Genomic DNA, 22,565 nt, shown 5'->3' on the forward strand with positions numbered 1-22,565 from the left:
ACACACACACACACACAAAAGGTCACACAGCATGAAGACACAAATATGTTGTGTATTTCAGACAAATAAGATGCAAAGAAAATAAAGATGATGAGTCAAATTCGCCATCCTCCTTCCTGTCTCCCGGCGTCCGTGTAACAAGAAGTCGATTCCACGTCCTGCTTGTGTGACAGTTTTCTAAACGTTATTGACACGTGATGGAGCCTCAATAACCGTGCACCATGTCTGGACAAAAGAGTTGGGACAGTTACAGGAAGCGAAGGTTTTGGAGTGCATCTGGTCAGACTTGAAGTGTACAATTGTCCAAAATGTCCTCCTTAAAAAAAAAATATTACATTGTCTGTATATGGACCTCGCTAAAAAGTACAGCAGCCCGCTTCAGCCACTAAAAAAAAAAAAAAAATACCCCACTGGTAAGTCATAATTGTGAGATTAAAAAAAAAAAGGTCCTATTTATGAGACCAGTCAAAATTATGGTATAAAAAGGCATAATTACATCTTTCATCCCATAATTAGGACTTTTTAGCCATCTATCCATTTTCTACCGCTTGTCCTTATCTGGGTCGCAGGGGGGCTGGAGCCTATCCCAGCTGCACTCGGGCGGAAGGGAGGGTTCACCCTGGACAAGTCGATAAATACGACTTTTTATCTCATAAATATGACTTAACATATAATTAGGGCTTTTTATTTAATAATTTTGACTTTTAACTCATTATGACCTTTTAACTTATCATTTTGACTTTTTATCTCATAACTATGACTTTTTAATTTCATAATTTCAACTTTTTATCTCATAATTTCGATTTATTTCATAATTATGACTTTAACTTGTAATTTGGACTTTTTAATCACATAACTTTGACTTTTTCATAATTTCGACTATTTCATCATTTCAAATGTATTTAATCATTTTCTACTTTCTCATAATTAGGACTTTTTATGTCATAATTTTGACTTTTTATCTCGTAATTATGACTTTTTTTTAAACTGTTATTCATAAAAAGTCGAAATTATGAGGGGAAAAGTCCTAGATATAAGATTTAAAAAATTATAACTGTTTTTATTTCATAATTTTTACATTTTTTATTGCATAATTTCAACTTATTTAATTCTGACTTTTTATCTCTTAATTAGAAAAAGTCAAAATAATGAGGAAAAAGTCCCAATTATAAGATTAAAAAAATCTCATAAAATGAAAAATTATACTTATGGGTTTTTATCTCATAATTTCGACCTTCTTACTTCATAATTTCGATTTATCTCAATTAGGACTTTCTATATAATGATTTTGCCTTTTTATCTCATAATTTCGACTTTTTATTTCATAATGACTTTTTATCTCTTATTTAGAAAAAGTCAAAATTATGAGGAAAAAGTCCCAATTATAAGATAAAAAAAATCTTATTCATAAAATGAAAAATTATACTTATTGGTCTTTATGTAATAATTTAGACTTTATTTCATAATTTCAATTAATCTCAATTAGGACTTTCTTTCTCATTATTTCGACTTTCTTAGGTCATACTTTCAACTTGTTATCTCATAATTATGACTTTGTAGCTATTATTTATAAAAAGTCATAAGTACTATAATTTGTATCTCATAATTAGCATTTTTTAATCTCATAATTTTGACTTTCTTATATCATAAATTTGACTTTTTATCTAACACTTATGACTCTTATTAATAAAAAGTCGAAACTATGATAAAAAAAAGTCACAAAAAGTATTGTAATTTTTATCTCATAATTATGACTTTTTAAATAGTAAAAGATTAAAAGTCATAACTATGAGATAAAAATTATAATAGTCAAAATTATGAGATAAAAAGTCATAAGTGTTCTAATATTTATCTAATAATTACAACTTTTTATCTCTTATTTATAAAATAATGTATCCTATTTATAAAGTCGTATTTATGAGATAAACATTACAAAAAAGTCATAATTATGAGATAAAAAGTCATAAGTATTCTAAGTTGTATCTCATTATGACTCTCATAATCTCAACTTTGTCTCATAAATATGACTTCATCTCATAATTATTTATTTCAGGATTTTGACTTTTTATCTCTATTATTTATAAAAAGTCTCATGAGATAAAAAGTTGTAATTATGAGATAAAAAAGTCAAAATTATGAGATAGTCGAAATTATGAGATGAAAAGTGATAAGTATTATAATTTTCAAGTATTATCCTTTTTTCATCATAATTACAACTTTTTATCTCATAATTTTGACTTTCTTATCTCATAAACATGACTCTTATTTATAGAAAGTCGTAATTATGAGCTAAAAAGTCCTATGTATTATATTTTTTATCATAATTATGACTATCTCATAATCTCAACTTTGTCTCATAATTATGACTTCATCTTATAATTATTTATTTCATGATTTTGACTTTTTATCTATTATTTATAAAAAGTCTCATGAGATAAAAAGTTGTAATTATGAGATAAAAGTCGAAATGAGAGTCGAAATTATGAGATGAAAAGTGATAAGTATTATAATTTTCATCTCATAGTTTCGCTTTTCTTTTCTCATAATTTCTACTTTCTTATTTCATAATTTTGATTTATCTCAAACTTATGACTGTATCTCTTATCTATAAAAAGTCATAAGAATTATCCTTTTTTTCCTCATAATTACAACTTTTTATCTCATAATTTTGACTTTCTTATCTCATAAACATGACTCTTATTTATAGAAAGTCATAATTATGAGCTAAAAAGTCCTAAGTATTATAATTTTTATGTAATAATTATGACTTATTTTTGGGGTTTTTTAAATAGTAAGAGATTAAAAGTCATAATTATGAGATAAAAATGATAATAGTCAAAATTATGAGATAAAAAGTGTTCTAATGTTTCTCATAATTACAACTTTTTATCTCTTATGTATAAAATAATTTATCCTATTTATAAAAAGTCGTATTTATGAGATAAACATTACAAAAAAAGTCATAATTATGAGATAAAAAGTCATAAGTATTCTCATAATTATACCTTTATCTCATAATCTCAACTTTGTTTCATAATTATGACTTCATCCATCCATCCATCCATTTTCTACCGCTTATTCCCTTCGGGGTCGCGGGGGGCGCTGGAGCCTATCTCAGCTACAATCGGGCGGAAGGCGGGGTACACCCTGGACTAGTCGCCATCTCATCGCATTATGACTTCATCTCATAATTATTTCATGATTTCGACTTTGTCTCTTATTTATAAAAAGTCTCCTGAGATAAAAAGTTGTAATTGTGAGATAAAAAAGTCGAAATTATGAGATAAAGTCGAAATTATGAGATAAAAGTCATAATTATAAGATAAAAAGTCATAATTATGAGACGAAAAGTGATAAGTATTATAATTTTCATCTCATAATATCGCCTTTCTTTTCTCATAATTTCTACTTTATTTCATAATTTTGATTTATCTCAAACTTAAGACTTTTTTGATCTCTTATCTATAAAAAGTCATAAGTATTATAATTTTTTCTCATAATTACAGCTTTTTATCTCATAATTTTGACTTTCTTATCTCATAAACATGACTCTTATTTATAGAAAGTTGTAATTATGAGCTAAAAAGTCCTAAGTATTATCATTTTTATCTCATAATTATGACTTTTCATCTCATAATTTCGCCTTTCTTGTTTCATAATTTCGACTTCATCTCATAATTATGACTTAGCGTTGGGGTATAATTTTATTTTGGAGTGGCAGAAGCGGGCTTCCGTGAAAAAAAGACTCCCCTGGTATAAGAAGTCAGACGGTGGAGGCCTTCATCTGCGCCTGTTCGCCAAACAGCTGAGTGAAGTGAAGCACATGTTCCTCGCAGTGCTCTCCTACACACACACACACACACACACACACACACACACACACACACACACACACACACACACACACATTAAGGAGATAGACAAGGATGCACGCTAGCGTGTGTCATGCGTGCTCACCTGTGTTAAAGGCGGGGCTTCCCCTAAGCCGCTGATTCCTCTGCTGGAAGGACCTGAAGACGGTGTAGAACAACATGTCGTCCCCGGTCTGACGAGCGGCGTCCAGAAACTTGCGGGCGGACATATTGTCGTGAGCGCCTGTGCCATGTCCAACAACACTGGTTAGCTTCCTGGAGAAAAGCAGCTCGCGAAAGCCCAAAGCGCAGAGTTGCGTACCGACGCTGCGGATGAATCTGAGCGCGGCCAGAACCTGCTGCTTGGACAGCAGAACCTCCACGATCTCGTCGTTGGCTGTCGACAGGCGCTGTGACACGACATGCGCGTTATTTCATTGGACAAAGATGGCGAGATGTCATCTCCATTACCTTCAACATGTCCAGTGACAGCTGGTGGGCGGGGGGGTACGTGCTCTCCAAAGACAGAAGCAAGCAGGCCTGAAGTTGACAACAATATGTTGAAATATGTCTCATGCTAAAAGCCACTGAGTAGGTGGCCTAGTGGTTAGAGTGTCCGCCCTGAGATGGGTAGGTCGTGAGTTCATACCAAAGACTATAAAAATGGGACCCATTACCTCCCTGCTTGGCACTCAGCATCAAGGGTTGGAATTGGGGGTTAAATCACCAAAAAATGATTCCCGGGCGCGGCCATCGCTGCTGCTTACTGCTCCCCTCACCTCCCAGGGGGTGATCAAGGGTGATGGGTCAAATAATAATTTCGCCACACCTAGTGTGTGTGTGACAATCATTGGTACTTTAACTTTAATATCATCAGAGTTGTGAATAGGGATGATGTTTGATAAGAAATTATCGAGTTCGAGCCCATTATCGAATCCTCTTATCGAACCCATTCCTTATCGAGTCCAGATAGGTTGTTGAATATGGAAAAAACCACACAATATTTGGTTTAACAAAAGCTCACTTTTATTATATAAGAAAAGAATAAAATCTAATAAATAAATAAATATTCACAGTTACCCCCCTAAAAATGTAATAAAATAAATAAATATTGACTGTTGTTACCCAAAGTATATTAAGTGGGATTTTTCAGAAAAACAAATATATACAGTAACACAAAAACAACCTGTCTCTGTGATCACTATAGGTGTATAGATAATAATATAGTGTTAAATAAAATCAGTCCCTTGAGCACAAAACTGAAAATAATACAGCTCTCCAAAAAGTGCACTTCTGCTGCTATTTGACATAACTGTTTGTAATGATGCTTTGACATTTTTTGCACTTTATTTCTTTATTGAAAGAAATTTCTATGAAGAGAAAAGTTGTTTGGAAATGTGGTTACAATGCTAAAAAATGAAAAGTTAAAGCTAAAAAAAGAAATACACTTTATTGAGTTAACATTATTTCTTTATAGGGGGAAAAATTGTGATGTTATGAGCTAGGGAATATAACAACTACACTACCCAGCATGCAACGGGAGTGACGAGCATGCGCGGTAGCCCCGAAAAGTGTTGTTGCATGTCGCCACCCGGCAGCTAAGAATGAGGTTATGAGCACGCTGTGAAAGTAAACATCAAAAACTCAGCCAACACGCCTCGCCTGCATTATTTATAATTAGACAGACAACACATATACAGTGTGATTTTGTTTTGTTTAGAAAAACAAAAGTTAAAAAAGGGAGATATGTTGTATATATATGTATGTGCTGCGGTTGCTTTAAGAACATTGCGACAGCTGCCGTAAAGGAGGTGCGTTGCTAGCCTGGTTGCTATGTTTCCGGTTGGTCGTAAAAGTGTTCATCATGTGTTTGTACCCTGCTCAAATCTCTCAGTAAAGTTATTCATTGGATTATACCTTTTGTTTTGAACTTTATTACACCTTGGAGCGCTTTTTCCGGTCCATTGTTTTTCCTGCTTTCCCTATCTGCGCCTAATGACTGAGCTACGTGACGTCATTTCTTCTGATGTCCCACGGGGCATTTCTGGTCGGGACGGGATTCGTTCCCAGGGATTCGAATAAAGAACCAACTCCTTTTCTTTACTATAGTGGTCTCGATAAAGGGATTCGAGTCCAAGGATTCGGTTCTTTTCTTATCGAACAACCGGGAAAATCGGTTTCGAGTATCATCCCTCGTGAAATATCACATCTCAGGTATTATCTTCATTGGAGTGAATCGTTATGTTTCTTATCACATCATAATTGGAGTACTGTATTTTTCGGACTATAAGGCGCACTTAAAATCCTTCCATTTTCTCAAAACTCGGGGATCTGGCGGCAGCGGGGGGTGTATATACAGGTAAAAGCCAGTAAATTAGAATATTTTGAAAAACTTGATTTATTTCAGTAATTGCATTCAAAAGGTGTAACTTGTACATTATATTTATTCATTGCACACAGACTGATGCATTCAAATGTTTATTTCATTTAATTTTGATGATTTGAAGTGGCAACAAATGAAAATCCAAAATTCCGTGTGTCACAAAATTAGAATATTACTTAAGGCTAATACAAAAAAGGGATTTTTAGAAATGTTGGCCAACTGAAAAGTATGAAAATGAAAAATATGAGCATGTACAATACTCAATACTTGGTTGGAGCTCCTTTTGCCTCAATTACTGCGTTAATGCGGCGTGGCATGGAGTCGATGAGTTTCTGGCACTGCTCAGGTGTTATGAGAGCCCAGGTTGCTCTGATAGTGGCCTTCAACTCTTCTGCGTTTTTGGGTCTGGCATTCTGCATCTTCCTTTTCACAATACCCCACAGATTTTCTATGGGGCTAAGGTCAGGGGAGTTGGCGGGCCAATTTAGAAGAGAAATACCATGGTCCGTAAACCAGGCACGGGTAGATTTTGCGCTGTGTGCAGGCGCCAAGTCCTGTTGGAACTTGAAATCTCCATCTCCATAGAGCAGGTCAGCAGCAGGAAGCATGAAGTGCTCTAAAACTTGCTGGTAGACGGCTGCGTTGACCCTGGATCTCAGGAAACAGAGTGGACCGACACCAGCAGATGACATGGCACCCCAAACCATCACCCAACCATGCAAATTTTGCATTTCCTTTGGAAATCGAGGTCCCAGAGTCTGGAGGAAGACAGGAGAGGCACAGGATCCACGTTGCCTGAAGTCTAGTGTAAAGTTTCCACCATCAGTGATGGTTTGGGGTGCCATGTCATCTGCTGGTGTCGGTCCACTCTGTTTCCTGAGATCCAGGGTCAACGCAGCCGTCTACCAGCAAGTTTTAGAGCACTTCATGCTTCCTGCTGCTGACCTGCTCTATGGAGATGGAGATTTCAAGTTCCAACAGGACTTGGCGCTTGCACACAGCGCAAAATCTACTCGTGCCTGGTTTACGGACCATGGTATTTCTGTTCTAAATTGGCCCGCCAACTCCCCTGACCTTAGCCCCATAGAAAATCTGTGGGGTATTGTGAAAAGGAAGATGCAGAATGCCAGACCCAAAAACGCAGAAGAGTTGAAGGCCACTATCAGAGCAACCTGGGCTCTCATAACACCTGAGCAGTGCCAGAAACTCATCGACTCCATGCCACGCCGCATTAACGCAGTAATTGAGGCAAAAGGAGCTCCAACCAAGTATTGAGTATTGTACATGCTCATATTTTTCATTTTCATACTTTTCAGTTGGCCAACATTTCTAAAAATCCCTTTTTTGTATTAGCCTTAAGTAATATTCTAATTTTGTGACACACGGAATTTTGGATTTTCATTTGTTGCCACTTCAAATCATCAAAATTAAATGAAATAAACATTTGAATGCATCAGTCTGTGTGCAATGAATAAATATAATGTACAAGTTACACCTTTTGAATGCAATTACTGAAATAAATCAAGTTTTTCAAAATATTCTAATTTACTGGCTTTTACCTGAATTTTCAAGTATTCCGTTCATGAATGAGTATATCCGTTTGGCCACCATGTTCAATGGAGAAGTGTGATCTACAAAATGTGCAGGCAGCATACCACTTCCCCTTCCAGCTGTCCTGGATGAACTGAAATTATTTTTTCCAATCATTTTGGAACTTGCAAGCGTACTTTTTCTTCTTACTAGTCGTCGCCATGTCTCTTCTTAGTTTTTCTGCTTCGTCTCTGTTATGTTTTTGGAAATTACTACTTGCCGTAGTTTTGAAGCAATGCATGATGTGAATCCGGATGTTGTGTGTCAGTGTATTAACGTGCCGGCTGGAATAAACACACTCTGAAAACTAGCTCCGTGCCTGCCTACTTTATGGGTTATAGATAAACCTATGGATAACGGAGACATATATAATAGTCTCCTTTTCAGGTGAGAAAGGACGCTAAAGGCAGTGCCTTTAAGGTACGCCCCCAATATTGTTGTCTGGGTGGAAATCGGGAGAAATTCGGGAGAATGGTTGCCCCGGGAGATTTTCGGGAGGGGCACTGAAATTCGGGAGTCTCCCGGGAAAATCGGGAGGGTTGGCAAGTATGGGATAGAGACTACAATGGCGGACGCGTGCAAGGCAGGTATATTCATACTATATATGGATAATCCGGGGACGTTTTCCCCAACCGGTGACGTCACAAGTTGTGTAAATTCCAAACAGCTCATTTGGCAGAAGTAGGAAGGATGGCAAGATTGTTTTATAAATATCAATCAAACAAATACCCTTCTCGCCAAAACCAACAGCTTGTCCATTACTCTCTGCAATTCCTCTGTCTCACCCTCCTCCCAAGTCAAGAGTCTGGGTGTCATCCTCGACAGCACACTCTCCTTTCAAGCCCACATAAACAACATTACCCGGTCTGCGTACTTTCATCTACGGAACATTAATCGTCTTCGCCCATCCCTTACCCCTCATACTGCTGCCATACTAGTCCATAGCCTGGTCACCTCTCTCCTGGACACTGCAACTCTACTGTTTGGTCTCCCTCATAAGTCACTTCACAAACTTCAGCTTCTCCAGAACTCTGCAGCCCGGATAATCACCAGAACCCCTTCAATCCAGCACATCACCCCTGTTCTGCAGCAACTCCACTGGCTACCTATCAAACATCGTATCCACTTTAAAATAATTCTCCTCACTTTCAAAGCCATCCATAACCTCTCTCCATCATATCTCTCTGGCCTGATCCATGTCGCCACGCCCTCACGTTCCCTAAGATCCTCTTCATCCATCCACCTCACTGTCCCTTTATTTAAACTGTCCACCATGGGTGCCCGAGCTTTCAGCAGCTCTGCCCCACATCTTTGGAACTCTTTGCCACCTGACCTTTGTAATTTAGACTCAATATCCCTCTTCAAATCAAGACTTAAAACACACCTATTCCTGACTGCTTATTCATTGTAATCATCTTTTCTTCTCTATCTTTGTTGTTGTTGTTGTTGTTTTTATCCAATTTAATTTTATTGTTTTGATTTTGTATGGTGTCCTTGAGTGCCCGGAAAGGCGCCTTATAAATAAAATGTATTATCATTATTATTATTATATCCCCGCAATGCCTCCACGGTTTGATTTCAAATTTTCGGGACTTATGCAGATCCCAAATACACAACAGCAGGTACCAATAGGTGAGAAACGTTGGTTTTGCATAATAGGGCCCCTTTTAGCTCGTCATGACTTAGTCTTGAACCAGTCTTGGTCAAGTCTTCCACTAGTCTTGAGCTCGTCTTGGACCGTGTGTGTGTGTGTGTGTCTTACCAGAGGTTTGGAGTCAGTGAGGACGTGATACTGCAGGAACTGATGCAACATGTAGAAGAGGTTGTGCTGGACCAGCGTCTTGATGACCAGCTCATACAAATAATGCTGACAAAGCAAACAGACACGAACGTCAGACGCTGTTTGGGGATGATCTTTGACGAGGCATCACTCTGCTGCCGTCTTACCTGCACGGTGATCTGGAAGTGGTTTAGCGAGCGGATGTACTCCATTAGCACGGCGATGGTGAACTTGTGGGCGGCGGCCTACAGACGGACGTTAGCGCCACTACTTTTTTCGTTTTCCAAAGATATTCTTACCTTCCTCTCCGTAAAGGCAGACAAGACGTGCGTGTACATGTCTGACTGGTCGATGACTGCCTGAGTTCTAATCGGGCGCTTCTGAGCGGCGCTGCCTCTCGCCGGACCCGACTCCATCGCCTGCGAGTGAGGACAAATAATCGACACCGTGCCGCCACTTGCCCGCCCCTCTGATGACATCACTCACCACAGTGTAGCTCTGCTCCGCCTCCAGGAAGTCCTTGTACACCCGATTGAGCTTGTCAAAGACAGTCGCCACCACGGGAAGACTCCCCTTCTGCTCACCGTCCAGAACTGGCCACACACATTAGCATTAGCTCGATAGCTTACGCCAATCTGTTTCCATGGTAACCAAGCGGCAACAACCGTACGCTGAGAGCAGACGGACAGGATGACCATCTTGCAGTCCCTTCGGCGCAACAGGAAGTCCATCAGTTTGCCCTTGTCACTCAACAGGTTGACGGTGGGCGACAGCATCACGTGAAGGTACCACAAGTAACCTGGGGGGCGGGACACACACACAACGCGCTCAATCGTACACCAGCGGCATCAGCGTCTAACGTGCGTGTTTATCGGGCACCTTCGCTGGCGCTGATGATGATGTCAGGCTGGAAAACGCTCCAGGAGGACGAATCTGGGGTGAGGGTTAAGCTCGAGGAGACAAATAAAGAAAGCCAAGCGAGCAAACATGTTGAGGATACACAGCTGGCACAGGACAGGAGGCTGTGAGGGCGCCACCGCCGGACCTACAAAGCATAGAAATCTACTTTACCATTTATATTTAGATTTATATTTACAACCAACATGCCAGGTTTAATAGCCAAACCAAGTCTTGTTGGAAAAAGAAACCATAGAAGTTCATCTTTGTAAAGACAAACACGTGTGCAAAGTGCATTTTAAATCCCACACGTCATGTTTACAATCTACACACAGCAACACCTGACACAGATTTCTCTCCTTTCGCAATACAACATTTTTTCACACTTTTTTAAATGTATGTTCAACTATTTTTATGCTTTTTTAATCTAACTTGAATGTAAGTTTATGCAAATTTTGTAATATAACAAATGATCAGAAAATAACACACTCTTGGCATTCTCTCGACGAGGTTCAAGCACACCTGTGAAGTGAAAACCATTCCAGGTGACTACATCTTGAAGCTCATCGAGAGAATGCCAAGAGTGGGCAAAGCAGTAATCAGAGCAAAGGGTGGCTATTTTGAAGAAACTAGAATATAAAACAGGTTTTCAGTTATTTCACCTTTTTTTGTTAAGTACATAACTCCACATGTGTTCATTCATAGTTTTGATGCCTTCAGTGACAATCTACAATGTAAATAGTCATGAAAATAAAGAAAACGCTTTGAATGAGAAGGTGTGCCCAAACTTTTGGCCTGTACTGTACACACATACTGTGTATATATACACATTTAAACACAAATATATACACATACATATACTAGGGGTGTAACGGTACACAAACATTTCGGTTCGGTACGTACCTCGGTTTAGAGGTCATGGTTCGGTCCATTTTCGGTACAGTAAGAAAACAACAAAATATAAATTTTGGGGTTATTTATTTACCAAATTTGCAAAATCTTCCACCAAAAATATTTTTCTTAGTGGAATATTTGATGTGAAGTAATCGGAACCTTGGATAGGTCAATAATTCATAATAACATCGATTTTGATTCAATATTATGTTTTGAGCAATGACAGTTTGAAAGAAAAAAAAACAGCTTTGTTTTATTAGTCAACATTGCAACTTTTTCTAAATTACATTTAACCTTTAAGCTTTTTTATTTCACTTTTGTTATGTTTTTGTTTATTTTAATAGAATTTTTAGAATGTGCCGTGGGCCTTTAAAACATTAGCTGTGGGCCGCAAATGGCCTCCGGGGCACACTTTTGACACCCCTGCTATAGATAATAAACAATTAAATGTGATAAATCTATGGATAAAAAGCAGAGCCTGGCGACGCATGCGCGTTTATCATAACTCTCTCACTCTCTCTTTCTCTGCCCCTCCCTCACCAATGCTGCTGCGCGCATAATTTGTTTTGTTTTTAACCCCTTCTTAACCCTGAACGTACATTGAAAATACACGCAACCCTAACTCAAAATGCCGGACATTTGAGGCATTTAAGAAACTCCGCCCTGACAGCTCCGCAAAAGAGGACATGTCCGGTGAAAAGAGGACGTGTGGTCAGTCTATCGTAGCCCGTTAGCTGCTAGCATGCCGTGTGTTGTGCCTCGGTGTGCATTGTTTACACAACGTGCGTTACGCTACTTAATATGTCCGTGTGGAAACTCTTTCGGTACACCTCCGAACCGAACCGGAACCCCCGTACCGAAACGGTTCAATACAAATACACGTACCGTTACACCCCTAACATATACACATATATATATATATATATATATATATATATATATATATATTTGCACACACACACACACACAATATAGAAAAAACAACATATATTTTATTTTTCTTCAGCAAACTTTCCTTATGCAAGCGAGTAATCACCTGTGATTAATCATGATTAATTAAAACTCTAAAATGTGACTAATCTGATTTGAAAAAAACAATTTGACAGCCTTAAATATACAGTATATACATATATACATCTCATATATATATATATATATATATATATATATATATATATATATTTACGTGTGTGTGTGTGTGTGTGTGTGTGTGTGTATATATATATATATATATATATATATATATATATACACACACACACGCATATATATCCCATATATGCGTGTGCATATATAAATCCCATATATATGTGTGTATATTATATCTTTATATGACAAGTCTAAACATATTACACGAGAGGAAGCAGGAGCAGAAATTCAAATAGCTACATTTACCGCTAAGCAGGCTTGAAACAACAAAATAAACAAGTTGTTAGTTTAAGAGGTGTAGAAAATGTACAGTTAATACATGTGATCAGTATCGGTATCGGCCGATCTCACTTATGGATGATCGGAATGTCCCTAATTAATTGACATTTTAAGTACATGTTTTCAATCAAAATAGGCCCCCGGTAGATCGTGCGGCCTGTGTGTGATCTATGTGCTTGCCTTTTCAAAATAAAATGGTTTTCAAACTAAAAACCCAAAATCCAAAGGACATTAAATCGTTTTTCCCTCTACACCAGTGGTTCTCCATCTTTTTTCACTAAGCACCACCTCAAAAAAAACGTGTCTCTCTCCAAGTACCACCATAATGGCCAATATTAAAAACACAGTAGTGTAGTAGGCCTAAGTATTCATGAAAAAGAAGGCAGAGGTTTTGTTTAACAAGTATATTTAACATTTTTGGCCACTGTAACATTACACACAGTTTGAACAACAACACTGTGTTTGAATATAGGAAAATAAAACACTACTTCAATCAAGCAGTAGGCCTTCTTATTAATAAAATAGTGTGTGTGTGTGTGTGTGTGTGTGCGTGTGTTCACCACATACCTGCCAGTGGAATGCTGCAGGGATGTATGGAGCGTGCAGGTAAAACAGGCTGATGCGTGCTGACAGCGCCGTCCGACTCCTTCAATTTGATGTCGAAGATTAGCGAGGTCTAAAAGAACACACATACGTTGTGTACATGTAACAACATTCCTAGTCACGTGCACACACACTTACACACACACCTGAGTACTTTGGTGATGGACCACCACCAGGTTGTCGACGATGTTGAGAGCAAACTTTCCCGTTGTGTTCAACTTCAACACGTGTGTCTTTTTGCACACGCCCTCCCTACAACACACACACGTTGATGTGTGTATTGAAATAGGTATGTCAAGTGAATAGTGCGTGTGTGTGTGTGTGTACCTTGCTAAATGGTAGAGCACCACCTCTGCACTGGGACTATTGGCCGTCCTGGAGTGATGTTTCAGGTACATCACGTACAGCTGACTGTAACTGTCAACACACACGTTAGAGTGGAGGACACTGTGACAACAGGATAAGCATTCTGCTAATGGAAAAGTCCCTAACAACGGGTCGGCAACCTGCGGCTCTCTAGCACCGCCCTAGTAGCTCCCTGGAGATGTGGGATGCATGTATTTTTAGTTTTAATATGGTTTCTGTAGGAGGACAAACACGACACAAACCTTCCTAATTGTTAGAAGGCCCACTGTTCAATGTTTGTATTTATGCTTCACTGATGACAGTATTTGGCGAGCGGCGTTTTGTCCTACTAATCGGCGGTACTTGAACGCACCGTAGCTGTGTGGACTGTGACCCAACAGTTTGTTAACATGTATAACTTTTTCCGACGCTGCCACAGAAAGACATGTTTTATGCCACTCCTTTGTCCACCAAACGTTTTATGCTGTGCGTGAATGCACAAAGGTGAGCTTTGTTGATGTTATTGACTTGTGTGGGGTGCTAATCAGGCATATTTGCTCAGTGCATGACTAATCGATGCTAACATACTATTTAGGCTAGCAGTATGTACATATTGCATCATTATGCCTCGTTTGTAGGTAAATTTGAGCTTTTGATTAATTGATTGAAACTTTTATTAGTAGATTGCACAGTACAGTACATATTCCGTACAATTGACCACTAAATGGTAACACCCCAATAAGTTTTTCAACTTGTTTAAGTCGGGGCCCACGTAAATCAATTCATGGTGAAAGCTCATTTAATTTGCTTTATTTATGTCCTCTGTGTATTTAATTTATATTTGCATGTCTCATGACATTATCTGTATGTAATATTGGCTGCATTTCTGATAGTTGTTTGTGTGGCGTTATTGTCAGAATAATTGTATCTAAGTTATCACAAAACTTTGTGTTACATTGAGTTCAGCTCGCCCTGCGAGACGACAAAAGCTGTCTTTAAACCTACCAAGCAGAAGGCTTGTAAAACCCCACTGTGTACGATGGGAAGCGACATGAAGGCGTCGGTTTCTTTCTTCTATTGTAATCCACAGGAAGATTTTGTCTTTACCCGAGATCTACAAAGCGGAGAGGAAGCAGAGCCTGACTCCCCTCCAGGCACCTTTTCTTTGAACTGTTTTACGACCTTTTCTTTGAACTGTTTTGTAATCAAAGGCGATGGCTGTTTACGACCCCCCTCCCTTAGAAACAGCTGTTGCAATGTAATCAGGGAAAGTCCAAATAAAAGAGGAGGCGTACAATCTTTCGTCAGAGCGTGGGACGACATTGTTCAAGGGTACAGTGTCTACGCGTTTCTCAATTGAGCCAAATTAAATTCTGTCTCAGTTTAATTCCTTGCTTCTTGTCTTGTTTAATAGATGTCATCAGTGTTTGAACCTGACAGTTATAGACCACAGCAAACGTTACCCAGCTTGCAAAGATTGTAATAAATCCACTAGAAGAAGACAGCCTTGGACACACACATCTATACCTTCTGGCCATTCTAAGTCGGTAATTTCCAGAGGTTATCTCACCTCTGAGAAGCTTCTGTTTTACTAATGTTTGTGTAGAATAAGTATTAAAATGTCAACGAAGATTTGCGTCAGCCTACGACACATAGTCATGTTGATAGAAGGCTATTTAAGCTGATATTGACATTTACATCATGTGTTGTCTTCAAAATAAGACTTATATAAGGCTTTTAATTTTTTGCGGCTCCAGTATTTTGCCTTTTTGGTCCAAAATGGCTCTTTCAACATTTTGGGTTGCCAACCACTGCCCTAACGTAAGTAGGTAGCATGCAATGGATTAGGGCTAATGAAGCATCTTACATGGTCGCCATGGCAATATCCCTTTCAGAAAGGCTGAGTTTGGCAGGCTTGGGGACAACAGGCAGCTCAATCTCAAATTTGGACATCTTGGACATGCTCCCAGTCTTAGCAGGGAAAACACACACACAGTAAGATGAGTCACATGCACATGCACACGCACACACGCCACGCGAGTTCTGACCCGAAAGGCGAATGGCTGCAGTACGTTGCCCTGCACTGTGGTGGACAGCAGGATGACGGCCGTTTCGGGACAGTACTGGTACCAATTGACGTTGATGCTTTGGCTTTTGATGAGTTTGACCGTACGCTTGTCCGGAAGCACCTAACACAACAGAGGTGTGAGCGGAGCCAAGACACTTAAAAAAATAAAAAGTCCTGAAAGCGTACCTGATAGAACTCAATGCCCTGGTCGCTGACAAAGACAATCTCGTTCCAGTTGGTCCAGCAGAAGCCGAGAAGGTTTGCGTTCTTCATCTGAACAATAAGTTCACAATGAGGTCAGCGAGATCGGTCGCTTTATTTTGCGTTATGGCTTCTCACCTTGCACTCGTGTGTGAACTCTGTATGAGGGTAGTCGGGAATGAAGTTGATGAAGTCCTTCAGGAGAAGTTAAACAAACTTCAATCATTTAATCCAATCTACAGCCGTGGTCAAAAGTTTACATACACTTGTAAAGAACATAATGTCATGGCTGTCTTGAGTCTCCAATAATTTCTACAACTCTTATTTTCTTAGTGATAGAGTGATTGGACCACAGAACTTTCCTCCAGAAGGTCTTATCTTTGTCCATGTGATGTCAGATGAAACAAAAATTGAGCTTTTTGGCCACAATACCCAGCAATATGTTTGGAGGAGAAAAAGTGAGGCCTTTAAAGGGGAACATTATCACCAGACCTATGTAAGCGTCAATATATACCTTGATGTTGCAGAAAAAAAGACCATATATTTTTTTAACCGATTTCCGAACTCTAAATGGGTGAATTTTGGCGAATTAAACGCCTTTCTAATATTCGCTCTCGGAGCGTGACGTCACAATGTGACGTCACATCGGGAAGCAATCCGCCATTTTCTCAAACACCGTGTCAAATCAGCTCTGTTATTTTCCGTTTTTTCGACTGTTTTCCATACCTTGGAGACATCATGCCTCGTCGGTGTGTTGTCGGAGGGTGTAACAACACGAACAGGGACGGATTCAAGTTGCACCAGTGGCCCAAAGATGCGAAAGTGGCAAGAAATTGGACGTTTGTTCCGCACACTTTACCGACGAAAGCTATGCTACGACAGAGATGGCAAGAATGTGTGGATATCCTGCGACACGCAAAGCAGATGCATTTCCAACGATAAAGTCAAAGAAATCTGCCGCCAGACCCCCATTGAATCTGCCGGAGTGTGTGAGCAATTCAGGGACAAAGGACCTCGGTAGCACGGCAAGCAATGGCGGCGGTTTGTTCCTGCAGACGAGCGAGCTAAACCCCCTGGATGTCTTGGCTCACACCGTCCCTTATGCCACCGAAGATGATCAAGAGAAGAACATCGACCCTAGCTTCCCTGGCCTGCTGACATCAACTCCAAAACTGGACAGATCAGCTTTCAGGAAAAGAGCGCGGATGAGGGTATGTCTACAGAATATATTAGTTGATGAAAATTGGGCTGTCTGCACTCTCAAAGTGCATGTTGTTGCCAAATGTATTTCATATGCTGTAAACCTAGTTCATAGTTGTTAGTTTCCTTTAAAGCCAAACAAACACATACCAATCGTTGGTTAGAAGACGATCGCCGAATTCGTCCTCGCTTTCTCCCGTGTCGCTGGCTGTCGTGTCGTGTCAAACCGATATGGCTCAATAGCTTCAGTTTCTTCTTCAATTTCGTTTTCGCTACCTGCCTCCACACTACAACCATCCGTTTCAATACTTGCGTAATCTGTTGAATCGCTTAAGCCGCTGAAATCCGAGTCTGAATCCGAGCTAATGTCGCTATAGCTTGCTGTTCTATGCGCCATGTTTGTTTGAGTTGGCATCACTATGTGACGTCACAGGAAAATGGACGGGTGTATATAACGATGGTTAAAATCAGGCACTTTGAAGCTTTTTTTAGGGATATTGCGTGCTGGGTAAAAAAAAAATTTAAACTTCGAAAAATAAAATAAGCCACTGGGAACTGATTTTTAATGGTTTTAACCCTTCTGAAATTGTGATAATGTTCCCCTTTAATCCCAGGAACACAATTCCTACCGTCAAGCATGGTGGTGATAGTATTATGCTCTGGGCCTGTTTTGCTGCCAATGGAACTGGTGCTTTACAGAGAGTAAATGGGACAATTAAAAAGGAGGATTACCTCCAAATTCTTCGGGACAACCTAAAATCATCAGCCGGGAGGTTGGATCTTGGGCGCAGTTGGGTGTTCCAACAGGACATCATCATCGGCGATCACTCCAACGAGTATGATTGTCCTCCTGTTGGTGGGTCCTTCAGGAGAACGCCTGTGCGTGTAATCCTTTAAAGTGGGGAGACTGGTGCACAGACAGCCACCACACTGTCCTTGGCAAAGAGAAGGTCAGGGTCCAATGGCATGGAGACCAAGACAATTGGGGGCCCTTCTTTGCTGCAGCCTTCCTCCGCCTTTGTGGAGCTTCTCTGCAACCATCATCCGCCCACCCCGCCGTTGAGGTCTTTTTTGACGAGGGAGTCGCGCAGACTCCAACGTCACTTTTTCGCTGTGGGGAGCTGTATCCGATGGCAAGGGAAACCCAGGACCTCCTCACAGCTGCAGGAGGCTGCCGGAGCTCTGGTCTGTCGGAGGACCGCCTATGGTGCGCCTACTAGCACTTGCTTTTCTCTCAGGGTGTGCTCCCCTAGCCTTTTGTCTTCCCAGACGCACCCACAAGGTAGCGGGGACAATGACCCCAAACACACATCAAAAGTGAATGGCTAAATCAGACTAGAATGAAGGTTTTAGAATGGCCTTCCCAAAGTCCTGACTTAAACGTGTGGACAATGCTGAAGCAATAAGTCCATGACAGAAAACCAACAAATTTAGCTGAACTGCACCAATTTTGTCAAGAGGAGTGGTCAAAAATTCAACCAGAAGCTTGCCAGAAGCTTGTGGATGGCTACCAAAAGCGCCTTATTGCAGTGAAACTTGCCAAGGGACATGTCAGTAAATATTAACATTGCTGTATGTCAGTGATGTGCGGTGAGGTTCATGGCTGGTGAGGCACTGACTTCATCACAGTCAGATTTACAAACATATGAACCCTAAAGAGTATCTTATTCACCATTTGATTGGCAGCAGTTAACGGGTTATGTTTAAAAGCTCATATCAGTATTCTTCCCTGCTTGGCACTCAGCATCAAGGGTTGGAATTGGTGGTTAAATCACCAAAAATTATTCCCGGGCGCGGCGCCGCTGCTGCCCACTGCTCCCCTCACCTCCCAGGGGGAGCAAGGGGATGGGTCAAATGCAGAGGACAAATTTCACCACACCTAGTGTGTGTGACAATCATTGGTAACTTAACTTCAACTTTACACATACAAACTGTAGCACACAAAAAAGCACATTTAATAAAAAAAAAACGTTATTATGGTCTTACCTTTACTTATAAATGAGGTCCATGCGCCGCTCTTTCTGAACAAAAGCATCGATAACTTGTTTATAGACGTCTTCCTTATCTTTCTTCAGTTTTAAAAGTCTCTCTGTCTCGATGGAGATCTTCCTTTAATTATTATTGAAAGTCCAGTTTAGAAAACTGTTTTATTTAAGATATGTAATCCTCCATATTAAAAGTCCAGGCGAGAGGAAAAAGTAAACGATCGCTAACTGTTGCTGCTTGTTGTCACTTATTCTGCAGCCGAGAAGTCGCAAAAATGATCGCTGGGATCACTAGCGCCCTCTACCACCATGAGGCGGGATTACTGCGAGCCTCAGCCAGTGCGTCTTCGCAGCTGTTTTATGATTGCTCAGCACAAGAAATACGTTACACACATACAGTTGTTGACAAAATACGCTGTACATTATATACCTCAGCTAACTAAACTATGGAAATGTATAATATAATTCGTATAGCAATACAGTCTCACTGCACAGCAGTCCAGCAGTTAGCAGAGTCATTGCGCAATCCATGGTGAGGCTCAACTGGCTGCTGATCCCCGCAAGTCTCTTCTCAGTATTTGAACGGCAAATGTGAAAATTCAGCGATTTTGAGTAAAAATAATCTAAAACTGGTGAAGTTAAATGGAAAATTACTTTATAGTATAATCAGTGGATACATATAACAATTTTTTTTTTTTTCTTTTTACATTTTTTTCTTTCCATGACGGCACATGAGGCCCCGCCTCACCTGCCTCCCCTGACTGCACATACTTGCCAACCCTCCCAAATTTTCCGGGAGACTCCCGAAATTCAGCGCCTCTCCCGAAAACCTCCCGGGACAAATATTCTCCCGAAAACCTCCCGATTTTTAGCCGGAGCTGGAGGCCACGCCCCCTCCAGCTCCATGCGGACCTGAGTGAGGACAGCCTTTTTTCACGACGGGAGGACAACTGGGTGACAAGAAATAAATCATCCAGACTAGAGATAAATTGTATTATTATGTTTATCTTACCTACAAATAAATATATTTATTAATTTAAAAAAAAAAAAAAAACTAAATACATTTTTACTATATTTTGCTTAAAACATCAAAATTAATTGTATTTTTATTTGTATTTTTTCTGACTCCTTATTACATCCAGGCATTAGAATTATACATTAAAATTAACATATTTGAAATAATTAATTTTAAATTATCATAATAATTCATTTAAAATGACCATATTTAATTATTAAAATAATTGCTTGTTTATCAACAACTTTAGCATTTTATTCATTACATTTTGAAGCTCTCAGAAGCCAAGTTATGTTATATTCCTTAATATTTATTTATGCAAGTTTGAAGTATCAATTTGCATATTTTCAGGATGTATATATATATATATATGTATATATATGTATGTATGAAATACTTGACTTGGTGAATTCTAGCTTGTCAATATACTCCTCCCCTCTTAACCACGCCCTGCCCCACCCCCGACCACGCCCCCACCTCCCGAAATCAGAGGTCTCAAGGTTGGCAAGTATGACGTCACTGCTGTATGTATACTTTTGACCCAGCAGATTTGGTCACATTTTCAGTAGACCCATAATAAATTCATAAAAAAACCAAACTTCATGAATGTTTTTTGTAAGTGCTCCAATCGCTCTCTCACAAAAAATAAGAGTTGTATTGAAATGATTGGAAACTCAAGACAGCCATGACATTATGTTCTTTACAAGTGTATGTCAACTTTTGACCACGACTGTACTTCACTTGTCTTATATCAGCCAATCAAAACTCACCACAGACTTGGACGTTCTTTGCACAGCCAAAATTTTGTTTCCAATGGAGTACTTAATGCACTTCACTTCTCCCTTGTCGTCCATCCTGAAGGCAAAACAAATGGGCACGTTGCTCTCAATAAATTATTTTCAACAGTTTTTTTCCCCACACAAGTTGACGTACCTGAAGGCAACGGAACTCTTGTCGTCCGGGCCTTTGACCACCACCCCCGTGGCGCCCCCTGAACGCACCGCGAATACCTGAAACGGTGCATTTTAACGTGAAACGTCAACAACTCAAATATAGTCACTTTACTTAAACGTGTTAACTTCGATGTGTTTTTTTTAATGTATTTAATGTGTTATGTGAGTTGTTTACGACCAGTCAGCTGACCCGGCTAACTCGCATGCTAACAGGCTAGCTGACCTGCTTGTTTGCTTCGTCAAAAAAGACGTTGTTGACGCTCGACGCATTTTCAAACTGCACGGGGTTGTCGCAGAGTTCCAAGTAGTGTTCGTCACTCATCCTCGAGTTCGGTCCACTCTTTATTCCGATTTAAGCGACAGAAAACATTCAACTCAACTGCACACCCGGAAGTGCCACTTTGCCGTGGAACATTCGGCTTCCGCTGTGAAGTTTCACATTGTGCGTTGTTTATCTTTTGACATTTCTTACAAAAGCAAAAATCTGCAAATATACGCAAAAATCCATCACATTAAAACGTTTTATTGGGGAATTTTTGAAAAGGAAACCAAATAACTTCCAAGAAATTTCTGGATACACGTGTTGGCACTTTATTTGCGTAATATTTTGAAAGAACGGAACAGGAAGCTGTCATCAGCGAAAAGCCGCTGGAGGACGCTTCTAAACGACAAGCAGCACACACCGAAACATTTCAAATACTTAATTTATTATTTTTTAATGTGTGAGAGAAGTACAATATTCACTTTGTGCTTAAGTGTTTAGTATGCGCTTCAAGCTACACTTTACTCTTATTTGTATTCTTCCATTTAGCCTGTGGCATACTTGCCAACCTTGAGACCTCCGATTTCGGGAGGTGGGCGTGGGCGTGGTCGGGGTAGAAGGGGGCGTGGTCGGGTCGTGGCTAAAAGGGGAGGAGTATATTTACAGCTAGAATTCACCAAGTCAAGTATTTCATATATATATTTATTTATTTTATTATATGTATATATATATATTAATTGTATTATATATATATTTATATATATATATATATATATATAAATAAATACTTGAATTTCAGTGTTAATTTATTTACACATATACACACACATAACACTAGATGGCAGTATTGTCCTGTTTAAGAGTGTCACAACATTGCTGTTTATGGCAGACGAACTGCTTTACGGTATACAAAAACGTGACTGCTGTTGTTGTGTGTTGTTGCCGCGCTGGGAGGAAGTTAATGAAACTGCCTAACAATAAACCCACATAAGAAACCAAGAACTCGCCCTCCATCATTCTACAGTTATAACGTGATTGGGCAGGTATGCTGGTTATATTGTGGGTTAGCTGACTCAGGTCCTCATGGACCTGAGTCCGCCTGAATTTCGG

The 22,565-nt window shown here is 39.6% G+C and overlaps 1 protein-coding gene across 1 annotated transcript; it reads right to left on the bottom strand.

Annotated features, from left to right (window-relative positions):
• Positions 1-32: 32 nt before the first annotated feature.
• Positions 33-21,597, bottom strand: rmc1 (regulator of MON1-CCZ1). The gene is made up of 21 exons (XM_061965012.1): positions 21,417-21,597; positions 21,174-21,250; positions 21,011-21,095; positions 16,179-16,235; positions 16,026-16,112; positions 15,820-15,960; positions 15,639-15,742; positions 13,754-13,843; positions 13,573-13,678; positions 13,391-13,499; positions 10,605-10,649; positions 10,484-10,537; positions 10,275-10,403; positions 10,091-10,197; positions 9,904-10,023; positions 9,772-9,849; positions 9,587-9,691; positions 4,323-4,391; positions 4,174-4,261; positions 3,958-4,095; positions 33-3,843 (listed from the first exon to the last, which is right to left on the bottom strand). The coding sequence occupies exons 1-21, from the start codon at positions 21,513-21,515 to the stop codon at positions 3,764-3,766; spliced, it is 1,968 nt and encodes a 655-aa protein (XP_061820996.1). The 5' UTR covers positions 21,516-21,597; the 3' UTR covers positions 33-3,763.
• Positions 21,598-22,565: the final 968 nt, after the last annotated feature.

The sequence above is a fragment of the Nerophis lumbriciformis genome, linkage group LG07 (genome assembly GCF_033978685.3).
Source record: "Nerophis lumbriciformis linkage group LG07, RoL_Nlum_v2.1, whole genome shotgun sequence".
Classification (NCBI taxonomy): Eukaryota; Metazoa; Chordata; class Actinopteri; order Syngnathiformes; family Syngnathidae; genus Nerophis; species Nerophis lumbriciformis.

Coding starts and splice junctions, on each gene's coding strand:
- rmc1 (XM_061965012.1), bottom strand. CDS start 21,515: ATGAGTGACGAACACTACTTGGAACTCTGCGACAACCCCGTGCAGTTT. Junction 21,096..21,173: donor AAGAGTTCCGTTGCCTTCAG/GTACGTCAACTT, acceptor TTTTGCCTTCAG/GATGGACGACAAGGGAGAAG. Junction 10,198..10,274: donor CCTGTCCGTCTGCTCTCAGC/GTACGGTTGTTG, acceptor GTGTGTGGCCAG/TTCTGGACGGTGAGCAGAAG.